The following is a 23089-nucleotide window of genomic DNA, read 5'->3' as shown; positions in this document are numbered from 1 at the left end:
AACCACGGTCCCGCCCGGCAATCCACATAAAAATCGCCGGAGAAGAAGGCACCGGCTACCTCGATACGGCCGCGTGCAATAGCGTGGCCAGCGCTACATTGTACCGCCACCTGATAAAAACGGGACACAAAGCAAGGACGGAAAACGTGATCGCCACCCTTGCAGACGGCACGAGCAAGCACCTGCAGGTGCCGGCCGTCACGACCAAGGTAGGCGTACAAGGACGACACGTAGAAACCACCTTCATCGTGTTGTCCGACTCTTGCAACACCCGCACCCTGCTGGGCGCGGACTTCATAGAGGACGCGAGAATCATCCCCGACTTGGCGAGACGACGGTTCTATTTTGGCGGCGACATCACGCGGACCTACCCGTTCGTCGACGTCGACGGAGCCGAGGCGCCCGCCAGAAAAGGAGTTCCCACGACCATAAAAGAAGTTCGAATCACACAATCGGAACCCATGGAAGCGGGAGACATCGAAGAAGGCTACGGGCCCCCGCCACCAGCACCGCCGAAACGCGATACCTCCAAGGGACTGGTAACCCCCCACGGCATATGGACCACGTATCAGGCTCCGTACGCGACGGAACACATGTGGGAAGACGCGGAGACCGCGATGACGACGGGCGAAATGGACGAATACGAAATGGGCCTCTTCCCCGACGGGCCCCGGCGACTGTTCATAACATCTCTGCACCTGCAAGCCAACGAAGGCACCGGGTTCACCGAACCGACCCGCGCGAAGTTTGACGACTTGGTGGATGACTTCGCCGACGCTTTTGAGGCGCACGGCCCGCCTACCCCATACGCCGAGCATCGCATCGACACAGGCGACCACGCCCCGATCGCGGTGCCTCCTTATCAGCTGAACGCCACGAAAAAGCAATTGCTCAAGGAGGAAGTGGAGAAGATGATCCAGGCTCAAGTAATAGAGGAATGCGATAGCCCTTGGGCAGCCCCCATCGTCCTCATCCCTAAGAAAGACGGCTCCGTGCGACCGTGCGTCGACTATCGGAAGCTGAACGCCGTCACTCGCCCAGACGCCTACCCACTGCCGAGGCTAGACGATCTCCTGCACTCCGTCGGCCCCATTGGTTGCATGAGCACCCTTGACCTCCAGGCCGGATACTGGCAGATCCAAATGCGACCAGAGGACCGGGACAAGACAGCTTTTATCTGCCCCTTCGGGTTGTTTCGCTTCCGGCGACTGCCCTTCGGCTTACGGAACGCTCCAGCGTCGTTCCAGCGCCTCATGGACCGGTTCAAGTCTGGGTTACCTAACCTTACGCTGTTGGCCTACTTGGACGACCTAATCGTCATCTCCGCTGACGAAGAAAGCCACCTGGAGCACCTGAGGGAGGTCTTCGAAAGGCTCCGCACGTTCAAACTCCGGGTCAACCGAGAGAAATGCCAATTTGGATGTCACGAGGTACGATATCTAGGGCACGTCTTGTCTCCCGCCGGAATCGCAGCGGACCCCAATAAGGTACACGCCGTTACGCAGATGGCGGCGCCCCGAAACGTCAAGCAACTGCAATCCTTCATCCAAACGTGTTCATGGTTCAGGCGATTCATCACCGCCTTCGCCACGGTCGCTAAACCCCTCTGCTCCCTCCTAAAGAAAGATGCCACATGGCAATGGAACTCCGCCCACCAAGAAGCGTTCGAGGAACTGAAGCAGCGATTGGCCGACGCCCCCATCCTGCGACAAGCCAACCCCGAAGAACCGTTTGTCTTGCGCACGGACGCAAGCGCTTACGCCCTAGGAGCGGCTCTACTCCAGGGGGAGGGCCCGGAGGAGCGCCCGATCGAGTACGCAAGCCGCCTGCTCACGAACCACGAGCAGAATTACACCACCACGGAGCGCGAAGCCCTCGCCATTGTCTGGGCCGTGCGAAGATTCCGTGGGTATCTAGAAGAATCCTCAACCGTGGTCATCACCGACCATCAGCCCCTCCGATGGCTGATGACATTAAAGACACCGACCGGACGTCTAGCGAGGTGGGCACTGCAGCTGCAGCCGTACCACCTGACCATCGAATATACGCCCGGTAAGGCCAACGTAGTAGCAGACATGTTGTCACGACCCCACCTACCCGAGGTGGCCATCGACTCCGTAGAAGTGGACCTCCCCACACGTAAAGCCAACGAACTACGAAGCGAGCAGCGCAAGGACGAAGAAATTAGGAAGATTATGGACGACCTGGTCCACGCCCAAGCCGAGATTTCCCAGCAGTGGACCTCTCGCGGCTACCTACTCAACCAAGGGGTTCTTTACCGATACTCTCAAGATGGAGAGAGTGAGGAGGCTCAGCTAGTAGTCCCCAAACACGAACGACCCCGAGTACTGGCCGAGTACCACGACTCACCCACCGCCGGCCACTATGGCGTCGAAAGAACATACTATCGGATCAAGCGAAGATACTATTGGACGGGTATGCGACGATATATTACCGACTACCTGAAGGGATGTATCGACTGCCAACGCTACAAAGCCCCAAATCTGAAGCCCGCTGGCCTACTACAAACCCCAGCAATGGGACACCGCATAGAAGTACTGGCCGTGGACCTATTTGGCCCACTGCCCCCAACCAAAGAACACCACCGATGGGTCCTCATCGTAGAGGACTATGCAACCGGATGGGTAGAACTCTTCACTTTGGCTGAAGCCAGCGCCGAAGCCTGTGCCACTACCTTGGTAACGGAGATGTTCCTCCGATACGGTATTCCCCGTCGTATCGTGAGCGACAATGGGACCCAATTCATAAGCGCGGTAATGCAGAAAATTACTTTTTGCTTAGGTATCACCCAGAGCTTCACCCCTGTATACCACCCCGAGGCCAACCCCGTAGAGAGAAAAAACCGCGACCTGAAAACGCAGCTCGCCATACAGATTGGCAACCAGCCCCACGAAAATTGGGACGAGAAGATACCCTCCATTCGCTTCGCCATGAACAGCGCATGGTGTAGCGGCACCGGGTACAGCCCAGCGTACCTAATGTTTGGCCGAGACCTCCGCACCGTAGATGACGTCACGCACGACCTCCGCGCAATCACCCTCCGCGAGAACTTCGTACCAGAGGCCACACCGCTGTTACTCACCTTGGACGAAACCTTGAAACGAGCTCGGGAAATACACGAGTCCGAGCAAGACCGGCGAAAACGCGACCAGGACCGTCACCGAAAAACAAGCACCGCTTATGCCCCCGGAGATTTGGTGTTAGTCAAAACACACCGATTGAGTAGGGCCTCCCAGGGGTTCACGTCAAAATTCGCCCCCAAGCAAGACGGACCATACGTGGTCTTACGAAGGCACGGCCCCACGAGCTACGAGATCGCCGCCCACCAACAGCCCGATGTAGTGCTAGGGCTCTATCACGCCTCTGACCTTGTTCCGTACCAACCTCCCACGCAGGAAGCCACCCAGCCCGTGCCACCGGTACAACCCTTGCGACGACGAGGCCGCCCCAGAAAGATCCAGCAGGACCAATAGGCGGGGACGCACCCTATGGTCCTGAGGGGGAGACTGTAGCGCGATCAGTACCCCTAGCGCCCTCTGTCACGCCCACGCACCACCACTACCCTGCCGCAGCACCCCGGTACTCGCTCGCTCCCTTACCAGAGGGCGGTGCGCCCTTTCACTCCCACGCGACGCATTTCTAGCCGCCTTTACATAGGACCCGAGCGGCCAGATTCGGCAAGTTTTTCCATCTGCGAACTTCACAGCTCATTTGCGTATCACCTTGCATCCGAGGGGTCTTGGAGGTCCAAATCGAGTAGTAAGTCGGCTTGAGTATCAGCGGCGTATCCGAGGGGTCCCGCAGGTCCGGCCGTGGAAAAACGCTCCGGGTGTTCGCGAGTGTACGAGTTATCAGGACTGTTCGTCCGCGGAGTGACCATTTTTAAGAACTCGTGTAACCAGTCTATGTCTATGCAGTGTATATACTATGTTTTGTTGAATAAAGTTTTTACGGAATAAAGACGTGTTATAAGATTAAAATATTTCAAAGTCGAGAAATAATTTTAAATCGAAAACTCGGAAAATTGCAAAAGAAAAATCGAAAAATTCAAAAGTTCAGTAGTAAAAAATTAAAAAAATGTTCAAGTCAGTAACTTCTAAAATCGGAAAATTGTAAAATAAAAACCGAAAACTTAAAAATCAAACAATGGGAAAATTGAAAATTTTCGAAAGTAAAAAAATGGGAAATTCAGAAGTTGAAATATCAAAAAATTACAAATCGAAAAACTCCAAAAAATATAAAAGTTGCAAAATAGAAATCGAAATTAAAAATGAACTAATTGAAAAATGTGAAAAATAGAAAATTGGAAAAACGTGAGATCTCGCTAAAAACGAAAAGATTAAAATATCCAACAATTGTAAAATTCGAATGTGGAATCGAAAATTTGAAAAAACAAATAATGAAATTTTAAAATATTTCGAAATCGAAAAATTAAAATTCGAAAAACTGAAAAATTATTAAAATTATGAAATCGTAAAATTCAAAATAGCAAAAAACTGAAAAACGAAACGAAAAATAAATGAAATAAAAAATTGAAAAATTCAAAATTTCGAAAATAAAAAAACAAAAATGTAAAATGAGAAAATTTCGACATGAAAATCAGAAAACTAAAAAAATCGTGACAATTGAAAAATGTAGGAAAACGAAGATCGAAAAATTAAAAATCGTGACACTTACAAATTGAAAAATGAAAAATGTCAAACGTAAATTAAAAAAATGGAAAAACTGAAATATTCAAAAGTTGAATCGATCAACTGAAAAAACGGCAAATGAAAATATCTCAATCAAAAAATCGGAAAATTGAAAACTACAAAAATTGCAAAATAATCGAAAAACCAAAAATTTCAAATTGAAAAAACTGAAAAATCAAAAGTAGAAAATTAAAAAAAATTGCAAGTCAAAAATTTCTAAACTTGGAAAACTGCAAAATAAAAATCGAAAGTTTGAAATTTTCCGAAGTTGAAATCTAAAAATTTAAAATTATAAAATTCGAAAATTCTAGAGCAGAAATATCAAAAAATTGCAAATTGAAAACTTCTAAAATATAAAAGTCGCAAAACAGAAATCGAAAAACAAAAAAAATAAGTGAAAAATGTGAAAAATAAAAAATTTGAAAATCAAAAATCAAAACATTGAAAAAACAAAAATGAAAATACATATCTAAAAGTTAAATAAACAGCAAAATCTAAAACTGAAAAATCGAAAAATTCAACATTGAAATTAAAACATTTGACATTGAAAACTCGCAAAATTGCAAAATAGAAATAGAAAAACTAAAAAATTGTAAGTCAAAAACATTTAAAATCGGAAAATGGCAAAGTAAATGAAAACCGAAAAACTTAAAAATCAAACAATGGAATAATTGAAAAGTCGAAAGATTGAAAATTTCGAAAGTTGATAAACCAAAAATTTAAAATTTTTTTCGAAAAATTCAAAAATTCCAAAGTAAAAAATAAAAAAATTAAAAAATGCAAATCGAAAACTTGTCAAATAGGAAAATTTCAAAGTTAAAATCTGAAAACTACAAAGAATCAAAAGTGAAGTAATCGAAAAATGTGTAAAATAGAGAATCCAAACATTCAAAATCGAAAAACTTAGAAATTGAAAATACGAAAAATTAAAATATCAAAAAATCAAAAATTTCGAACGTAGATCAACATTGTTGAATGGAAAAACTGAAATATTCAAAACTTGAATCGAAAACTGAAGAAACGGTCAATGGAAGTATCTAAAAATCAAAAAACTCTAAAATTGGAAAACACCGAAGATTAAAATATTTCAAAGTCGAGAAATAATTTTAAATTGAAAACTCGGAAAATTGCAAAAGAAAAATCGAAAAATTCAAAAGTTCAGAAGTAAAAAATTCAAAAATTTTCCAAGTCAGTAACTTCTAAAATCGGAAAATTTAAAAAATAAAAATCAAACAATGGAATAATTGAAAGATTGAAATTTTAGAAAGTAAAAAAAATCGAGAATTCAGAAGTTGAAATATCAAAAAATTACAAATCAAAAACCTCCAAAAAATATAAAAGTTGCAAAATAGAAATCGAAAAATGTGAAAAATAGAAAATTGGAAAAACGTGAGATCTCGATAAAAACGAAAAAATTAAAATATCCAACAATTGTAAAATTCGAATGTGGAATCGAAAATTTGAAAAAACAAATAACGAAATTTTAAAATATTTCCAAATCGAAAAATTAGAACTCGAGAAACTGGAAAATTGATAAAATGAAAAACTAAAATACAAAATTGTAAAATCGTAAAATTGAAATAGCAAAAAACTGAAAAACGAAACGAAAAATAAATGTAATAAAAAATTGAAAAATTCAAAATTTCGAAAATGGAACAACAAAAAATGTGCGTGTAAAATGAGAAAATTTCGACATGAAAATCAGAAAACTAAAAAAATCGTGACAATTGAAAAATGTAGAAAATTGAAGATCGAAAAATTAAAAATCGTGACACTTACAAATTGAAAAATGAAAAATGTCAAACGTTGTAAATCAAAAAATGGAAAAACTGAAATATTCAAAAGTTGAATCGAACTGAAAAAACGGCAAATGAAAATATCTCAATAAAAAAATCGGAAAATTGAAAACTCGCAAAATTGCAAAATAGAAATAGAAAAACCAAAAATTCAGATGTAGAAAATTAAAAAGAAATGTAAGTCAAAAACATTTAAAATCGGAAAATGGCAAAATAAATGAAAACCGAAAAACTTAAAAATCAAACAATGGAATAATTGAAAAGTCGAAAGATTAAAATTTCGAAAGTTGATAAACCAAAAATTTAAAATTGAAAAAACTTGAAAAATTCGCATTCGTAAGTAAAAATATCAAAAACTTCTATAAATATAAAAGTTGGGAAATAGATATCGAAAAACAAAAAAAGTGGAGAATGTGAAAAATAGAAAATTGGGAAATTAAAAATCAAGAAATTGAAAAAAAATCTAAATTTAAATAATCAGAAAATTCGAAATACTGAAAAATTGAAAAATCAGTAATTAAAATTGATATATGTTACATTGAAAACTCGTAAAATTGCAAAATAAAAATATTTATTTATTTATTTAACAGAGAAAAAAAGTTGAAAAACCGAAAATTTAAAATTCCAAAGTAAAAAATAAAAAATTGCAAATCGAAAACTATTAAGAATCAGACCGTGAAGTAATCGAAAAATGTGTAAAATAGAAAATCCAAAAATTCAAAATCGAATTGAAAAAACGAAAAATTAAAATATCAAAAAATAAAAAATTTCAAACGTAAATCAACATTGTTGAATGGAAAAACTGAAATATTCAAAACGGTAAATGGATATTTCAAAATCGAGAAATAATTTAAAATTTTAAAGTTGCAAAATAAAAATCGAAAAACTAAAAAATCTAAACAATGAAATAGTTGAAAGATAGAAAAATTGAAAAATTCAAAATTTGAAAAACCAAAAATTAAAAATTGAAAAATTCAAAAATAGAAAATTAAAAAAATTTGCAAGTCAAAAACTTCTTAAATCGAAAAATTGCAAAATAAAATCCGAAAAACGTAAAAATCAAACAATGGAATAATTGGAAAACTAAAAAATTCGAAAATTCAGAAGTAGAAATAACAAATTTGCAAGTTGAAAACTTCTAAAATATAAAATTAGGAAAATAGAAATGGAAAAACGAAAAAAAATAAAATTAAACATAGAAAATTGGAAAATTGAAAATCAAGAAATTGAAAAAACCAAAATATCTAAAAGTTGAACAATCAAAAAAATCGAAAAACTGAAAAATTGATAAATCAAACATCAAAATTGAAATATTTTTGATTGAAAACTTGCAAAATTGCAGAATAAAAATAGAAAAACTAAAAAATTCAGAAGTTGAAAAACCAAAAGTTTAAAATTCAAAACTCGAAAAAGTCGAAAATTCCAAAGTAAAAAAACTTGTTAAATAGGAAAATTTCAAAATAAAAATCGGAAAACTACAAAGAATCAAAAGTGAAGTATCGAAAAATGTGTAAAATCCAAAAATTGAAAAAATTCAATACATTCAAAAGTTGAAATATCTAAAAATTGTTAAATGGTAAAATTAATATAGCAAAAAATTGTAATATTTAAAAGTTGATAAAAAAATTGATAAAAGTGAAAAATTCAAATTCATCAAAATTATGAAATTTTGAATTGAAAACTCGAAAAATTGCAAAATAATAGAAAAACTAAAAATCGAACAATGGTATAAATTAAAAAACGAAAAATTAAAAAATTCGAAAGTCGAAAAACCAAAAATTCTAAATTGAAAACTCAAAAATTTCAAAAATTCAGAAGTGGAAAAATAAAAAAATTGCAAATCCAAGATTTTAGAACAGGAAAATTTAAAAATAGAGATCGAAAATAAATGAAAAATGGAAACTACAAAATTGACAAAGATTGAAAAACCGAAAAATTAAATATCAGTCAAAAATTCTAAAGTTGAATTGAAAAATTAGAAAAACGAAAAATGAAAACATCTAAAAATTTAAAAATTGGAAACATCGAAAGACTGAAAAATTGAGAAAACCAAAAATTAAAATATTTCAAAATCGACAAATTTTAAATTGAAAACTCAAAAATTTGGAAAATTGAAATCGAAAAACGAAAACATACAAAAGTGAAAAACTAAAAATTTAAAATTAAAACTCGAAAAACTCAAATTTCGAAAGTGGACAACTAAAAAAATATCAACAATGAAATCATTGAAAAATGTGCAAAATATAAAATCGAAAAATTAAAATTCCAGAAACTCTGCAAAATAAAAAAATAAAAATTCGAAAAGTAGAAATTAAATCGTAAAATTAAAATATCGAAAAATTGCAAAGTTCAAAAGTTGAATCGAAGATTTGGAAAAACGAAAATGAAGTTGTTTAAAATCGAAAAAGTAAAAGTAAAAAAAGCGAAAATTTCAAATTCGAAATCAGAAGAATAAAAAAATGCGAATCGAAATCTAAAATAGGAAAATTTCAAAAGCAAAAATCAGAAATTTAAATTAAGAAACCAATAAATTAATGAAAAGAAAAGAAAAAAAAAATGCGAACATTCAAAAATAAAACGAAAATATCAAAAAATTGAAAAAACGAAAAATTAGAATGTTTCAAAAATGAAACGAAAAATGGAAAATAGAAAATCGACGAAGATTGAAAAAGCGAAAAACTAAATTACAAAATTTGAAAAATCCAAAAATTCAAAAGTTGAATTGATAAATTGAAAATACAAAAATGAAAATTTCAAAAAATTGAGAAATTGGAAAAATCGAAAATAAAAATATATCAAAATCCACATAGTGGAATGAAAAATCGGACTATAAAAAGTCGAGAAATTGAAATCGAAAACTTGAAAACCCAAAAATTTTAAATGGACAAATTCCGAAATTAGAAAGTTGAAAAATCAAAAATTTTAAACTGAAAAATCGAATAAAGGAATCATGAAAAGTCTGAAAAATAGAGAAAATGAAAAACTAAAATATCCAAATAATGAAAAATGAAAATATCCAAATAATGAAAAATGAAAACATTTTAAATTGAAGGAAACCCCTAAAATAAATCGAAAAATCAGAAAATAAAAAATGAAAAACTGAAAAATTTCGAAACTGACGAAAATTTGAGAAATTTTAAACTGAAAAATCGAAAAAATAGATAAAACAAGAATTAATCTTGTGAAACTGAAGATTTAAAAATTTGAAAAACTAAAAAATCGAACATTGGAATGAAAAATCGGAATATAAAAAATCGAGAAACTGAAATCGAAAACTTGAAAACCCAAAAACTTAAAATGGACAAATTTCAAAATTAGACAGTTGGAAAATCAAAAATTTAAAATTGAAAACTCGAAAAATTGCAAGGCGAAAACTAAAATTAAAATGGAAAAAAGGAATCATGAGAAGTTTGAAAAATGGAGAAAAAATACTCAAATAATGAAAAATCTAAATATTTTAAATTGAAGGAAACGTGAAAAATCAGAAAAATAAAAAATCAAAAAACTGAAAAATTTCGAAACTGACTGACGAAAATTTGAGAAATTTTAAACTGAAAAATTGAAAAAATAGATAAAAGATGAATTAATCTTGTGAAACTGAAGATTTAAAAACTTGATAATTTAAAAAACTAAAAAAATCGCATAGTGGAATGAAAAATCGAAATATAAAAAATCGAGAAGCTGAAATCGAAAACTTGAAAACCCAAAAATTTTAAATGTACAAATTCCGAAATTAGAAAGTTGAAAAATCAAAAATTTAAAATTAAAAAATCAAATAAAAGAATCATGAAAAGTCTGAAAAATGGAGAAAATGAAAAATTAAAATATCCAAATAATGAAAAATCTAAATATTTTAAATTGGAGGAAACGCGTACAATAAACGAAAAACCAGAAAACAAAAAAATCAAAAAACTGAAAAATTTCGAAACTGACGAAAATTTGAGAAATTTAAAACTGAAAAATCGCAAAAATTGACAAAACAAGAATTAATCTTGTGAATCTGGACCTTTAAAAACTTGAAAATTTGAAAAACTAAAAAATCGAACTTTGGAATGAAAAATCAGATTAAAAAAATTGAGAAACTGAAATCGAAAATCCAAAATTTAAAATTGAAAAATTCCAAAATTAGAAAAATGGAGAAACCCAAAAACTGAGATATCCAAAATAATAATGAAAAATCAAAACATTTTAAATTGAAGGAATCGCGAAAAACAAATCGAAAAATCAGAAAAATAAAAAATCAAAAAACTGTAGAATTTAGAAAAATTTGAAAGTGAAAATCGAAAAAATTAACAAGAATTAATATTCTAAAACTGAAAATTTAGAAACTTGAAAAATCGAACAACGGATTGAAAAATCGCAATATCTAGACACTGAAAACTCGAAAATTTAAAAATTCGAAATTTGAAAAAGCAGGAAATTGCAAATCGAACAAGTGAAAATGGAGAACCTGAAAAATCAAAAAATTCAAAAATTAAATCCAAAAATGGAAAATTCAAACAATTGCAACCAGAAAGCTTGCAAAATAAAAATCGAAAAAAGGAATCGGAAGAAGTCTAAAAAATGGAGAAATAATGAAAAATCAGAAAAATAAAAAATTGAAGACTTCAGACTTAAAAATAAAATTAAAATGAAAAATTAGAATGTTTCAAAAATGAAATAAAAAATGGAAAATAGAAAATCGACGAAGATTGAAAAAGCGGAAAACTAAATTTCAAAATGAAGAATTAAAATTTCCAAAACCAGAAAAACCGAGAAATTGCAGACGAAAAACTAAAAAACTGTAATATGAAAACAAGGAAAAATATTATTTATGTTTTTATTTTGTACCAGCTGTTAGAAGTCAACTGTTTGGCTTTTTTTTTGTAGACAAACAAGTCTTTTATCCACCGGTAGATAAAGAAGTCGTTTATCAACTGTTCAGTCTGTTGTTTGTATTTTTATTTCCTCATTATTAGATATTTCCGACTGTTCGTCTTCCTGGTCCTCCCATCCCTCTTCTTCGAACTTTCTACCTCTTATTCTACCGTGTTCGATGTTCAATATCTCTTGATTCGGAATTATTTTAAGACATCTTACAAAAGCAACTTATGTTAAAATAGTCCACTAAAGAAACCCGTCAATGTCACACCATCGAGACACCGATCCACCCCTCCACGCACCACTAAAACACCCCAAATCCGTCTTTTAAAACCTCCACTCATCACATCCCAACGTCCCAGAGCACCCGCCTCCCACACCCGCCCCTAATCCCCCACGTCCGCCGATAATTCAATTGTCCTCCAGCGTCGCGTCATCTGCGCGCGGCACGATTAAACCTGTCACAGATTTGTTGGAAAATCTGGCGGAAGGTCACGAGCCATCCATCCAACCCATCCAGGAATCCAATAAGACGCCGATCTTTTTGACGCATTTTATTGTAATGTATGTGGAGGCGCGCGCCATCTCGTCGAAATCGGCCATCTTCTCGTTAGCTCCGTGAACTCGAGGTCTTATTTTATTACGGTGTCAGGTCGCCGACGCCTCTCCAGGGCCGGATCGCGACCGACCCGACTGCGCCATTTCTGCGACTGTGTTTATCGAGGAATCAAATCAAATTTGTCTTCGACTTATTTAGTTTTTTGTCTGATTTTTTCGTCGCTATTGACAAACAGGCAGCGGAATTTCTCGAGCGAGAAAAAGCTGATATTTTGTGGAAGCGAAAGACGAGATAGTTGTAAGGAGGCAATAAAAAGTTTTATGTCGAGATGTAGATAAGACTTTGAAAAGTTCTATTTCGGCGGAAAAAGTTTCGGTTTCTTGTAATGAGATGTTTAGACAGCTGAAAATATTTGCCACGGCGCATTCGCCAGATTTTCATTCCGGGTAATCGAAGGGGGCGGATTAATCGGATTAGGAATTATAAAATTTGGCGCTAATTGCTTTGAACTTTGGTAATAAAAATCGAGCGCAAAGTCCGCTAATTACAACGTTTGCTTTGGGAGATCACAGGACATCCAAAAATAGGATTCTTTCAAACATTTTGATTCGGGCCAATAAAATCTACGTGTTTGAAGCCACTAACTAACATCCTACCTGTTATACAATTTACAACGTAATAATTATTGACATTGGAGTCCTCAACCGCCAAAGACAAGCGCCAAATTTAAATACTCGATGGCGATAAAAAAATTTGATTCACTACAGCTCGTCGCCTGAGAACTTGTTTGATTTACAGACCAGAGCGCGCTCAGGCCAATGTCGACTCTAAGCGTTCAGAAGCGATTTGGTTGGTTTAGACTATAATTTCTGCGGGAAATAGTTGTTTGGTCGGTCTTTATAACGACTAAGTGAATATTTTTGGTACATATTTAGATGATTTTACAAATTTCGTTTAACTAAGAATTAATTCTTTATTTGTGTTTTATGCTAGCAAAACATCTTAAACTAAGAATATTGTTGAAATCGTAATAACCCAATGGGTTTTTTTCCGGAAAAAATGTAAAATTTAAAAATCGAATAACGAAAAATCGAGAAATCGAAACTCCCAAATTTAACACATCGAAACATAGAAAAACTGAGAAATCGAAAAATCACAAGATCAAGAAATCGTGGAGTCGAAAAGTCGAACTGAGAAACCGAACTAGGTCAAACTCGAAAAATCGAAAAGTTGAACAATTTATAAATTGAGAAATTGAAAGGTCCAAAGAACGAGAAATCGAAAAGCGATGAAGTCGAAAAATAAAGAAATCGACAAACAAAATGTTAAAAGTCGAAAAATTGGAAAAGCGGAAAAATCAAAAAACGAATAAATGGAAAAATTGCAAATCGGACGACCGAAAATGATGAAACTGAAAAAAAATCAAAAATCGAAAGCCGAAAAATCAAAAATTTAAAACTGAAAATTCGAATAATTGAAAACCAAAAACGGAAAACTAGAAAATTAAAATATCTAAAAATTATAAAACCGAATGCACGAAAAAAGAAATCGAAAACCGGAAAAATAAAAAACCAAAAATTGACAAAACGAAAAACTGAAAAAATTTAGAAGTTAAGAAACGAAAATTTGAAAAATTTTACATTGAAAACTCGAACAATTGCGAAGTGGTGAAACAAAAAACTGAAAACCTGAAAACAGCAATAAAAAAAAATTAAAATGAGAAAGTGAAACATCTGAAAATTGTGAATCGAAAAACTAGAAATTGAGAAAATAAAAATTGAAGAAACGAAAAAAGGAAAAATCATGAAATGAGGAATTTAAAAATTGAAAAAAACGAACAACTGAAATCGAAATTCTGAAAACCCAAAAATTTATAATTGAAAATTCGAATATTTTAAAAATTCGAAATTTAAAAATCAGGAAATTGCAAATTGAGAAAATGACGATGGAGAGTCTGAAAAATCGAAAAATTAAAAAATTAGAAAGTTGAAAAATCCAGAATTTAAAATTGAAAATTCAAAACTGGAAAACTCGAAAAATCCCAACGCGAAAACTAGCAAAATAAAAACGAAAAAACAAAAATCGTTAAAATCGAGAAATTTTAAACTGAAAAACTCGGAAAATTGCAATTCAAAAAACTTAAAACACGAAAAAGATATCGAAAAATCGGAACAATAAAAAACAAACACTGACGACGAAAAACTGAAAAATTTAGAAGTCAAAAAAAAAACACGAAAATTTGAAAAGTTTTAAACAAAAAACTCGAACAAATTGGCGAAGCAGACGACTGAAAAACTCAAAAAACGAAAAACTGAAAATGGAATACACGAATAAAAAAATTCAAAATGAGAAAAATTGAAGTTAACAAATTGAAAACCGAAAAACTAGAAATTGAGAAAATGGAATATTGAGGAAACGGAAATTAAAATATCAAAAAATTGGAAAATCGAAAAATTAAGAAGTTTAAAATTGCAAACTTATATGAAAAATTGGAATATAGAAAATCGAGAAACTGCAATCGAAAAGTTGAAAACCCAAAAATTTAAAATTCTAACTCGAAAATTTGAAAAATCAAGAAATTGCAAATTGAGAAACTGGCAATGGAGAATTTGAAAAACCCAAAAATTCAAAAAATAGAAAGTTGCAAAATAAAAAATTTAAAATTGAAAATTCGAAAAACTGAAAATTCAAAAATGGAAAACTCAAAAAATTGAACAATTTATAAATTGAGAAATTGACAATCAAATTGTCGAAAAATCCAAATCTCGATAAATCGAGAAATCAAAAAACTTAAAAATTCAAAAAATTGAGAGATTGAAAGGTCCAAAGAACGAAAAATTTAAAAGTGATGAATTCGAAAAATGGAAAAATAGAGAAATCGACAAACGAAAAGTTACAAGTTGAAAAATTGGAAAAGCGGAAAAATCAAAAAACGAATAAATGGAAAAATTGCAAATCGGACGACCGAAAATGAAGAAACTGAAAAAAAATCAAAAATCGAAAGCCGAAAAATCAAAAATTTAAAACTGAAAATTCGAATAATTGAAAATCAAAAACGGAAAACTCGAAAAATTGCAGCGCAAAAACGGAGAAACTAGAAAATTAAAATATCTAAAAATTGGAACATTAAAAAATTGAAAAATCGAAACACTGAAAAATTTAAAACTGAAAACTCAAGAAAAAACTGGTGAAAACGAAAAACCGAAAAACGAGAAATAAAAAATCGAAAATTCGGAAAATTTAAAACTGAAGACTCGGATAATAATTGCAAATCAAAAAACTGAAAATCTGTAAACCTAACAATTAAAAAATGGAAAAATTATAAAACCGAAAGCACGAAAAAAGAAATTTGAAACCGGAAAAATAAAAAACCACAAATTGACAAAACGAAAAACTGAAAAAATTTAGAAGTTAAAGAAACGAAAAGTTGAAAAATTTTACATTGAAAACTCGAACAATTGCGAAGTGGTGAAACAAAAAACTGAAAACCTGAAAACAGGAATTAAAAAAAATTAAAATGAGAAAGTGAAAAATTGTGAATCGAAAAACTAGAAATTGAGAAAATGAAAATTGAAGAAACGAAAAAAGGAAAAATCATGAAATTGCAAATTGAGAACATGACGATGGAGTGTCTGAAAAATCGGAAAATTCAAAAATTAGAAAGTTGAAAAATCAACAATTTAAAATTGAAAATTCAAAAATGGAAAACTCGAAAAATCCCAACGCAAAAACTTGCAAAATAAAAACGAAAAAACAAAAATCGTTAAAATCGAGAAAAAAAAAAACAAAAATTAGAGAAATTTTAAACTGAAAAGTCCCCAAACTAAAATTTCGAAAAACTGGCGTAATTCGTGTGGCTTGTAATATTTTGGTAAATCTAGTGTCAATTTGTCGAAAGTAAAACGCGTTCTAGTTAATTTTATTCAAACACTGTTGCCAACATAAATCGAGGAGTCCTCACCATCATTTAATTTAAACTATGACGCTTCTCTATGTTCTCTGGTAATAATTCGCCCTATAACCCACTATAAATTAACGTTATACGTAAATACGGCGATGAAAAATAAATAAATTCGGGCAATTTTTTCGATAATGACGGGAGAACGGATCCCATTATAGTTCCGCTCACACACAATTTTTTTTTTAATTAAACCGATCGTGTAAAACCCCCGTAATCCTTTCGGGATAATCACGTGGCAAGCGATTCCCTAATATTTCCGGCCAGACGCAGCCATCTCACATAATCAGCAAATTACGGGCCATAAAGAAGGTCGCCAAAACAAAATTTCGGATAATGGAAACCGTAACTCACAATTATGAATCGGCGACCAAAAATTCTTACCTAACTAAGCGGGGAGTCGATCTCCTCGTGACTAACAACGCAGGCATGTTTTTGTTTGGCGTTTTTCGGCAATTGTGTAAGAAATTCGTTGGCCGGGCCGCAAAAAAAGCGATCGTTCTTGACTTATGGCGTTTTTATTGTCGTGTCGACACGTGTGCGGCCATCAAGGAAATTCGCAATTGAGGAGCGCTTTTTCCTATTTTTAAGTGTTGTTAATTATGGCGTTTGTTAGAAAAAAAATGTTGCTATAATTAGTGGATCTAAATTTATTGACTAGGAAAAGAGTGTGGAATTTCCGTTGTGGTGTTTTCTATTTTTTTGGGTGCCAGTTTGCGAAGTTGTGAAGCGCTGAGTGAAAATTTACCAGCTGGAACGTAATCCCGATGGATAAGTTTTAAGTCCTGGGGGATTGAAACTGATCCGATTCAAATTCGGGGAGCAAAGAACGGAAACATGATCCAGAAGTACTCAAAATTTAATGAATTAGATGAAGGAAGAAGGGGTGAACAAGAAGCCGAAGAGTGGTAGACGCTGGGAACTAGGATGTTAACAATTAAGTGAATCATTTAATAAGTCGGTGGTTTGGTGACGCTGCTAAAATTCTAGAAAATGTTTTCATTATGCATCAAATTTGAATAACATTTATTGCGCTAAATTGTGAGGTGACGTCATCAAATTGTTGGTGGGGATGCTTGGACAAATTCTAGTTAGCGTTTTACCATCTACACGATACTTATAATCTACATCTAAAATTTGACAAAAATCGGTTTCTCGATCTTGCAAATTTTTCGATTAATCGATTTTTGGAGTCCTCTATTAAATTTTTTTCATGATTTACAATTAATTTTTATTCTGCATTATTTCGACTTTTCAAATTAGAATTTCTCTGTTTTGAAATATTTCCATCTTTCGCTTTTTTGGATTTTCAGATCTTGGTTTTAACAATCTTTTGATTTACAAATTTCAAATTTTCCGGTTTTTCAATTATGTAATTCATCGTTGTTTTGAAATTTTCCTACTTGTTTCCGATTTGGATTTTTAAAAATTTTTCTACTTTCGAATATTAGAATTTTTCGAGTTATGAATTTGAAATTTTTCGATTTTTCAACCATTCCATTGTTCGTTTTTTTAGTTGTTCGATTATTTTGCAATTTCTCGAGCTTTCAAATTTTTTTATCAACTTTTCGGATTCTTGATTTGTAATGTTTTGAATTTTGCTTTAGAAAATTTCCTATTTTAGATTTCGATTTGCATTTATTGATTCTTCTAATTTCGAATTTTTCGAGTTTTGAATTTGAAATTTTCGTTATTTCTTTACTTTTTTCGATTTTTTAGTTTTTCCATTAGTTTTCATTTTTTTTTCATATTTTCATTTTTCGTTTTTCTAAATTATCGATTCAACTTTTCAATTTTATGATTTAACATTTTTTTTATTTTTCTACTTTTCAAAGGTTCGATTTTTTTTTAATACTTTAGTTTTTTGTTTTTTCAATTTTGCAGGTTTCCTCGATTTTTAATTTTTCGATTATTTTATATGAAACACAATTTTCAATTATTTCATTTTTGATTTTTTTAGTCGTTGCTTTCGAAATTTGAATTTTATTATGCAATTTTACGAGTATTCAATTTAAAATTTGTGGATTTTGATATATTTTTATTTTCGATTTTTCCAATTTCTCAATTTTTTGAAATTTTCATTTTCGTATTTTGAATTTATCAATTCAACTTTTGAATTTTTGGATTTTTCAAATTTTGAAATTTAGTTTTTCGCTTTTTCAATCTTCGTCGATTTTCTATTTTCCATTTTTTGTTTCATTTTTGAAACATTCTAATTTTTCATTTTTATTTTATTTTTAAGTCTGAAGTCTTCAATTTTTTATTTTTCTGATTTTTCATTATTTCTCCATTTTTTAGACTTCTTCCGATTCCTTTTTTCGATTTTTATTTTGCAAGCTTTCTGGTTGCAATTGTTTGAATTTTCCATTTTTGGATTTAATTTTTGAATTTTTTGATTTTTCAGGTTCTCCATTTTCACTTGTTCGATTTGCAATTTCCTGCTTTTTCAAATTTCGAATTTTTAAATTTTCGAGTTTTCGGTGTCTAGATATTGCGATTTTTCAATCCGTTGTTCGATTTTTCAAGTTTCTAAATTTTCAGTTTTACAATATTAATTCTTGTTAATTTTTTCGATTTTCACTTTAAAATTTTTCTAAATTCTACAGTTTTTTGATTTTTTATTTTTCTGATTTTTCGATTTATTTTTCGCGTTTCCTTCAATTTAAAATGTTTTGATTTTTCATTATTACTTTGGATATTTCAGTTTTTCAGTTTCTCCATTTTTCAAACTTCTCATGATTCCTTTTTTCGATTTTTAGTTTTCGCGATGCAATTTTTATAATTTTCAATTTTAAATTTTTGATTTTTCAACTTTCTAGGTTTGGAATTTTTCAATTTTAAATTTTTGGCTTTTCAAGTTTTCGATTTCAGGTTCTCGATTTTTTTATTCTGATTTTTCATTCCAATGTTCGATTTTTTAGTTTTTCAAATTTTCATGTTTTTAAATCTTCAGTTTCACAAGATTAATTCTTGTTTTATTTATTTTTTCGATTTTTCAGTTTAAAATTTCTCAAATTTTCGTCAGTCAGTTTTTTTGTTTTATTTTACGCGTTTCCTTCAATTTAAAATGTTTGATTTTTCATTATTTGGATAATGATTCATTTTCTCTACTTTTCAGACTTCTCATGATTCCTTTTTCGATTTTTCAATTAAAATTTTTGATTTTTCAACTTTCTAATTTCGGGATTTGTCCATTTTAAATTTTTGGGTTTTCAACTTTTGGATTTCAGTTTCTCGATTTTTTATATTACGATTTTTCATTCCACTATGCGATTTTTTTAGTTTTTCAAATTCTCAAGTTTATGAATTTTCAGTTTCACGACATTAATTCTTGTATCATAAATTTTTTGATTTTTCAGTTTAGAATTTCTCTAATTTTCGGTCGTTCAACTTCTAAATTCTTCAGTTTGATTTTTTATATTTCTGATTTTTCGATTTATTTTTCACGTTTCCTTCAATTTAAAATATTTAGATTTTTCATTTTTCGACTATTTTAATTTTTCATTTTCTCCATTTTTCAAACTTCTCATGATTTCTTTTTTCGATTTTTATTTTGCAAGTTTTCGCGTTTCCATTTTTTGGGTTTTCCATTTTTGAATTTTCAATTTTAAATTTTTTATTTTGCAACTTTCTAATTTTTGAATTTTTCAGATTTCGATTTTTGAAATTTTCGAGTAAGGATTTAAAATTTTTGGATTTTCAACTTTTCGATTTCGGTTTCTCGATTTTTTTATATTCCGATTTTTCATATTATTATAAGTTTGCAATTTTAAACTTCTCAATTTTTCGATTTTTCAATTTTTTGATATTTTAATTTCCATTTCCTCAATTTCTAGTTTTTCGGTTTTCAATTTTTTAGCTTCAATTTTTCGATTTACAATTTTCAGATTTTTCACTTGCTCATTTTTAATTTTTTTATTCCTGTGTTCCATTTTTCAGTTTTTCGTTCGTTTTGTCAATTTTTGTTTTTTTATTTTTCCGATTTTTCGATTTCTTTTTCGTGTTTTCAGTTTTTTGATTTACAATTTTCCGAGTTTTCGGTTTTATATTTCTCGAATTTTCGTTTTTTTTTCTCGATTTTAACGATTTTTGTTTTTTCGATTTTTTTGCAATTTTCTGAGTTTTCAATTTTACATTTTTCAATGTTTCGATTTTTCAACTTTTTAATTTTTCAATTTTTAGATATTTTGATTTTTCAGATTCTCCATTTTTCAGGTTTCTCACGATTCCTTTTTTCCATTTTTGAATTTTCAATTTTAAATTGGTGATTTTTCAACTTTCTAATTTTTGAATATTCCGATTTTTCAGACTCTCATCGTCAGTTTCTCAATTTGCAATTTCCTGATTTTTTAAATTTCGAATTTTTAAAATTTTCGAATTTTCTATTATAAATTTTTGGGTTTTCAAGATTTCGATTTCAGTTTCTCATTTTTTTTTATATTCCGATTTTTCATTCCATTTTTTTAGTTTTTCGTTTTATGATTTTTCCTTTTTTCATTTCTTCAATATTCATTTTCTCTATTTCTAGTTTTCGATTTTCAATTTTTTAGTGTCAATTTTTCGATTCACAATTTTCAGATTTTTCAGTTTCTCATTTTATTTTTTTTTTTATTCCTGTTTTCAGGTTTTTAATTTTTTTCATTCATTTTTCAACTTTTCGTGTCTTTAACTTCTAAATTTTTTCTGTTTTTCGTTTTGTCAATTTTTGGTTTTTTATTTTTCCGATTGTTTGATTTCTTTTTTTGTGCTTTCACTTTTATAATTTTTCCATTTTTTAATTGTCAAGTTTACAGATTTTCAGTTTTTTGATTTGCAATTATTATCCGAGTCTTCAATTTTAAATTTTCCGAATTTTCGGTTTTTTATTTCTCGTTTTTCGGTTTTTCGTTTTCACCAGTTTTTTCTTGAGTTCAGTTTTAAATTTTTTAATGTTTCGATTTTTCAGTTTTTACTATTCCAATTTTTAGATATTTTAATTTTCTAGTTTCTCCGTTTTTGCGCTGCAATTTTTCGAGTTTTCCATTTTTTGGTTTTCAATTATTCGAATTTTCAGTTTTAAATTTTTGATTTTTCAGTTTTTGATTTTTGATTTTTTTTCAGTTTCTTCATATTCGGTGGTCCGATTTGCAATTTTCTGATTTTTCAAATTTCGAATTTTTCAATTTTTGAGTTCTCAATATTAAATTTTTGAGTTTTCAACTTTTCGATTTCAGTTTCTCGAATTTTTATATTCCATTGTTTGATTTTGTTGGTTTTTCGATTTTTATTTCATGTTTGTAACTTAAAATTTCTCGATTTTTAGATATTTTAATTTCTCGTTTTTTTCAATTTTTCAGTTCCTCGTTTTTTGATTTTTCCTTTTTTCCTATTCATTTTCTATTCGCAATTTTTAATTTTTTCAATTTTTAGTTATTTCATTATTTCGTTTTCTCGATTTTTAGTTTCTCGGTTTTTAATTTTTCAGTTTGAAATTTCTATTTTTCAGTCTTCAGTTTCTCAGTGGTATTTTTTTTATTCCTTTTTTCCACTTTTCCGTGTTTCGTTTCTTCAGTTTTTCAATTTTTAGGTTCATCAATTTTCCAAGTTGGCAATTTTTCGATTTTCCAATTTTTTTGTTTGCGATTGTTCCAGTTTTCATTTTAAAATTAAAATTTCGGTTCTTTCAACTTCTAAATTTCCCAATTTTTCGTTTTTTCAGTTTTTGGTTTTTCATTTTTCCGTTATTTCGATTTATTTTTCGAGTTTTGAAATTAAAATTTTTCAATGTTTCAATTTTTCGAGTTTTCAATTTGAAATTTTTCAATTTTTTGGTTTTTCAACTTTCAATTTTTTTAATTAGATTTTCATTAAGTCTTGATTTTTAATGTTTCATTTTCTCAATTTTTAATTTCTCAGCGCGGTTTTCGAAAAACTGAAAAAGCGACAAATCGAAATTCAAAAATTAAAAAAGGTAAGAAACGAAAAATTAAAATTTCTAAAAATTTGAAAGTTGAAATGTTAAAAATTATCAGCTCGAATATTTTCAAAATAAAAATCGAAAAATTGAAAAATAAAAATTTTAATGAAAGACTGGAAAAATAAATCGAAAATTGAAATAATTGTAATTTAAAAAACGGGAAAATGGTAACACCAAAATCGCAAATTCGAAAATAAAAAAAGTGTAAAACTTTAAATTTGAAAGCCCGAAAAATTTAATAATTTAAAATTGAAAATTCGAATAATTGCACATCAAAAAATGAAAAATCGGAAAAATGAAAAATCGAAAAATTTCTAAAATAGGATAAATTAAAGTCGGAAAACTATAAATAATAAAGGAATAATTCGAAAAAATACCACACTTAATCCATGATTGAAGGTGATATTTTTAAATCCGAAACAGTTTAACTTAAATCTTTTCAGTCGAGCGAATTAAAAAAAAAACGCTTTGGACAAATTAACTCATACGAGGAGTTAAGTTTGTAAGACCCGCAAAACTCCCCCTTTCCGTGCGTGTTTTTCTCCCACCGTAAGCCATCCCCTCGACAACCACCAGACACAACACCGCTCCCTTTTAATCTTCAATCTCGAGCCCGCCGCCTTCGATTTTTCCCCCGCCGCCGCCGCCGTCATTGTGGGTTTTAAAAGTGAAACCGGCTCGTTCCTCCACGACCCCGCGAAAAAATCACTTTGGAGGCGGAAGCTGCATGCAAATTTCCACTCCAATCTAAAATCCCCCGACCGTTGACTAACGTTCCGTGAATCTACACGCTCGCATTTCTTGCCGTAATGATAAACTCATTTCGGGAGTTCCGAGCAACTTCGGTGTCTTGCGGTGCACTTGATCCGATTACGTCGCCCCGATTGTCATTCACGTTTTGTTTGCAGATAAAGGCTTACGAGAAGCTCGAATGCGCCGAAGATAGGATGAAGCAGGCGAGGGATATCTATGATAACTTTATCATGAAGGAGCTGCTGGCGAGGTCACACGTAAGTTTTTTTGTGTGCGTGTGTGTGTTGTATAGTTGTGGTTTATGAATCCGCCTTTATTTTTTACCCAAAACATGTGGATTTTTGCTTTCTGAGCGTAAGATGGCTAGTTTTGTGTTTTCTAGACGTTTCATGACCCCTAGAGTGCGAAAAAATTGGTCTGCTGTTTCCGTCTGTCTGTCTGTCTGTATATCTGTCTGCCGTCTGTCCGAATTTTATTAGACAGACTTATTTAGAA

At 31.9% G+C, this 23089-nt stretch overlaps 1 protein-coding gene across 1 annotated transcript in view; it reads left to right on the top strand.

Moving 5' to 3' along the window:
* The window catches only part of LOC135132977 (G protein-coupled receptor kinase 1), a 151882-nt gene that overhangs the window by 80147 nt on the left and 48646 nt on the right, over nt 1-23089 (top strand). The window contains exon 4 of the mRNA XM_064061195.1: nt 22750-22851. Coding sequence (XP_063917265.1) covers nt 22750-22851 — 102 coding nt within the window. The remainder of the gene's footprint in view (nt 1-22749; nt 22852-23089) is intronic.

Source organism: Zophobas morio, unplaced genomic scaffold (genome assembly GCF_036711695.1).
Source record: "Zophobas morio isolate AGI-343-1 ecotype UQ-CSIRO unplaced genomic scaffold, CSIRO_AGI_Zmor_V1 ptg000021l, whole genome shotgun sequence".
NCBI lineage: Eukaryota > Metazoa > Arthropoda > Insecta > Coleoptera > Tenebrionidae > Zophobas > Zophobas morio.
Note: the sequence above shows the minus strand (reverse complement) of the source record. Positions and strands in the feature narration are given on the sequence as shown.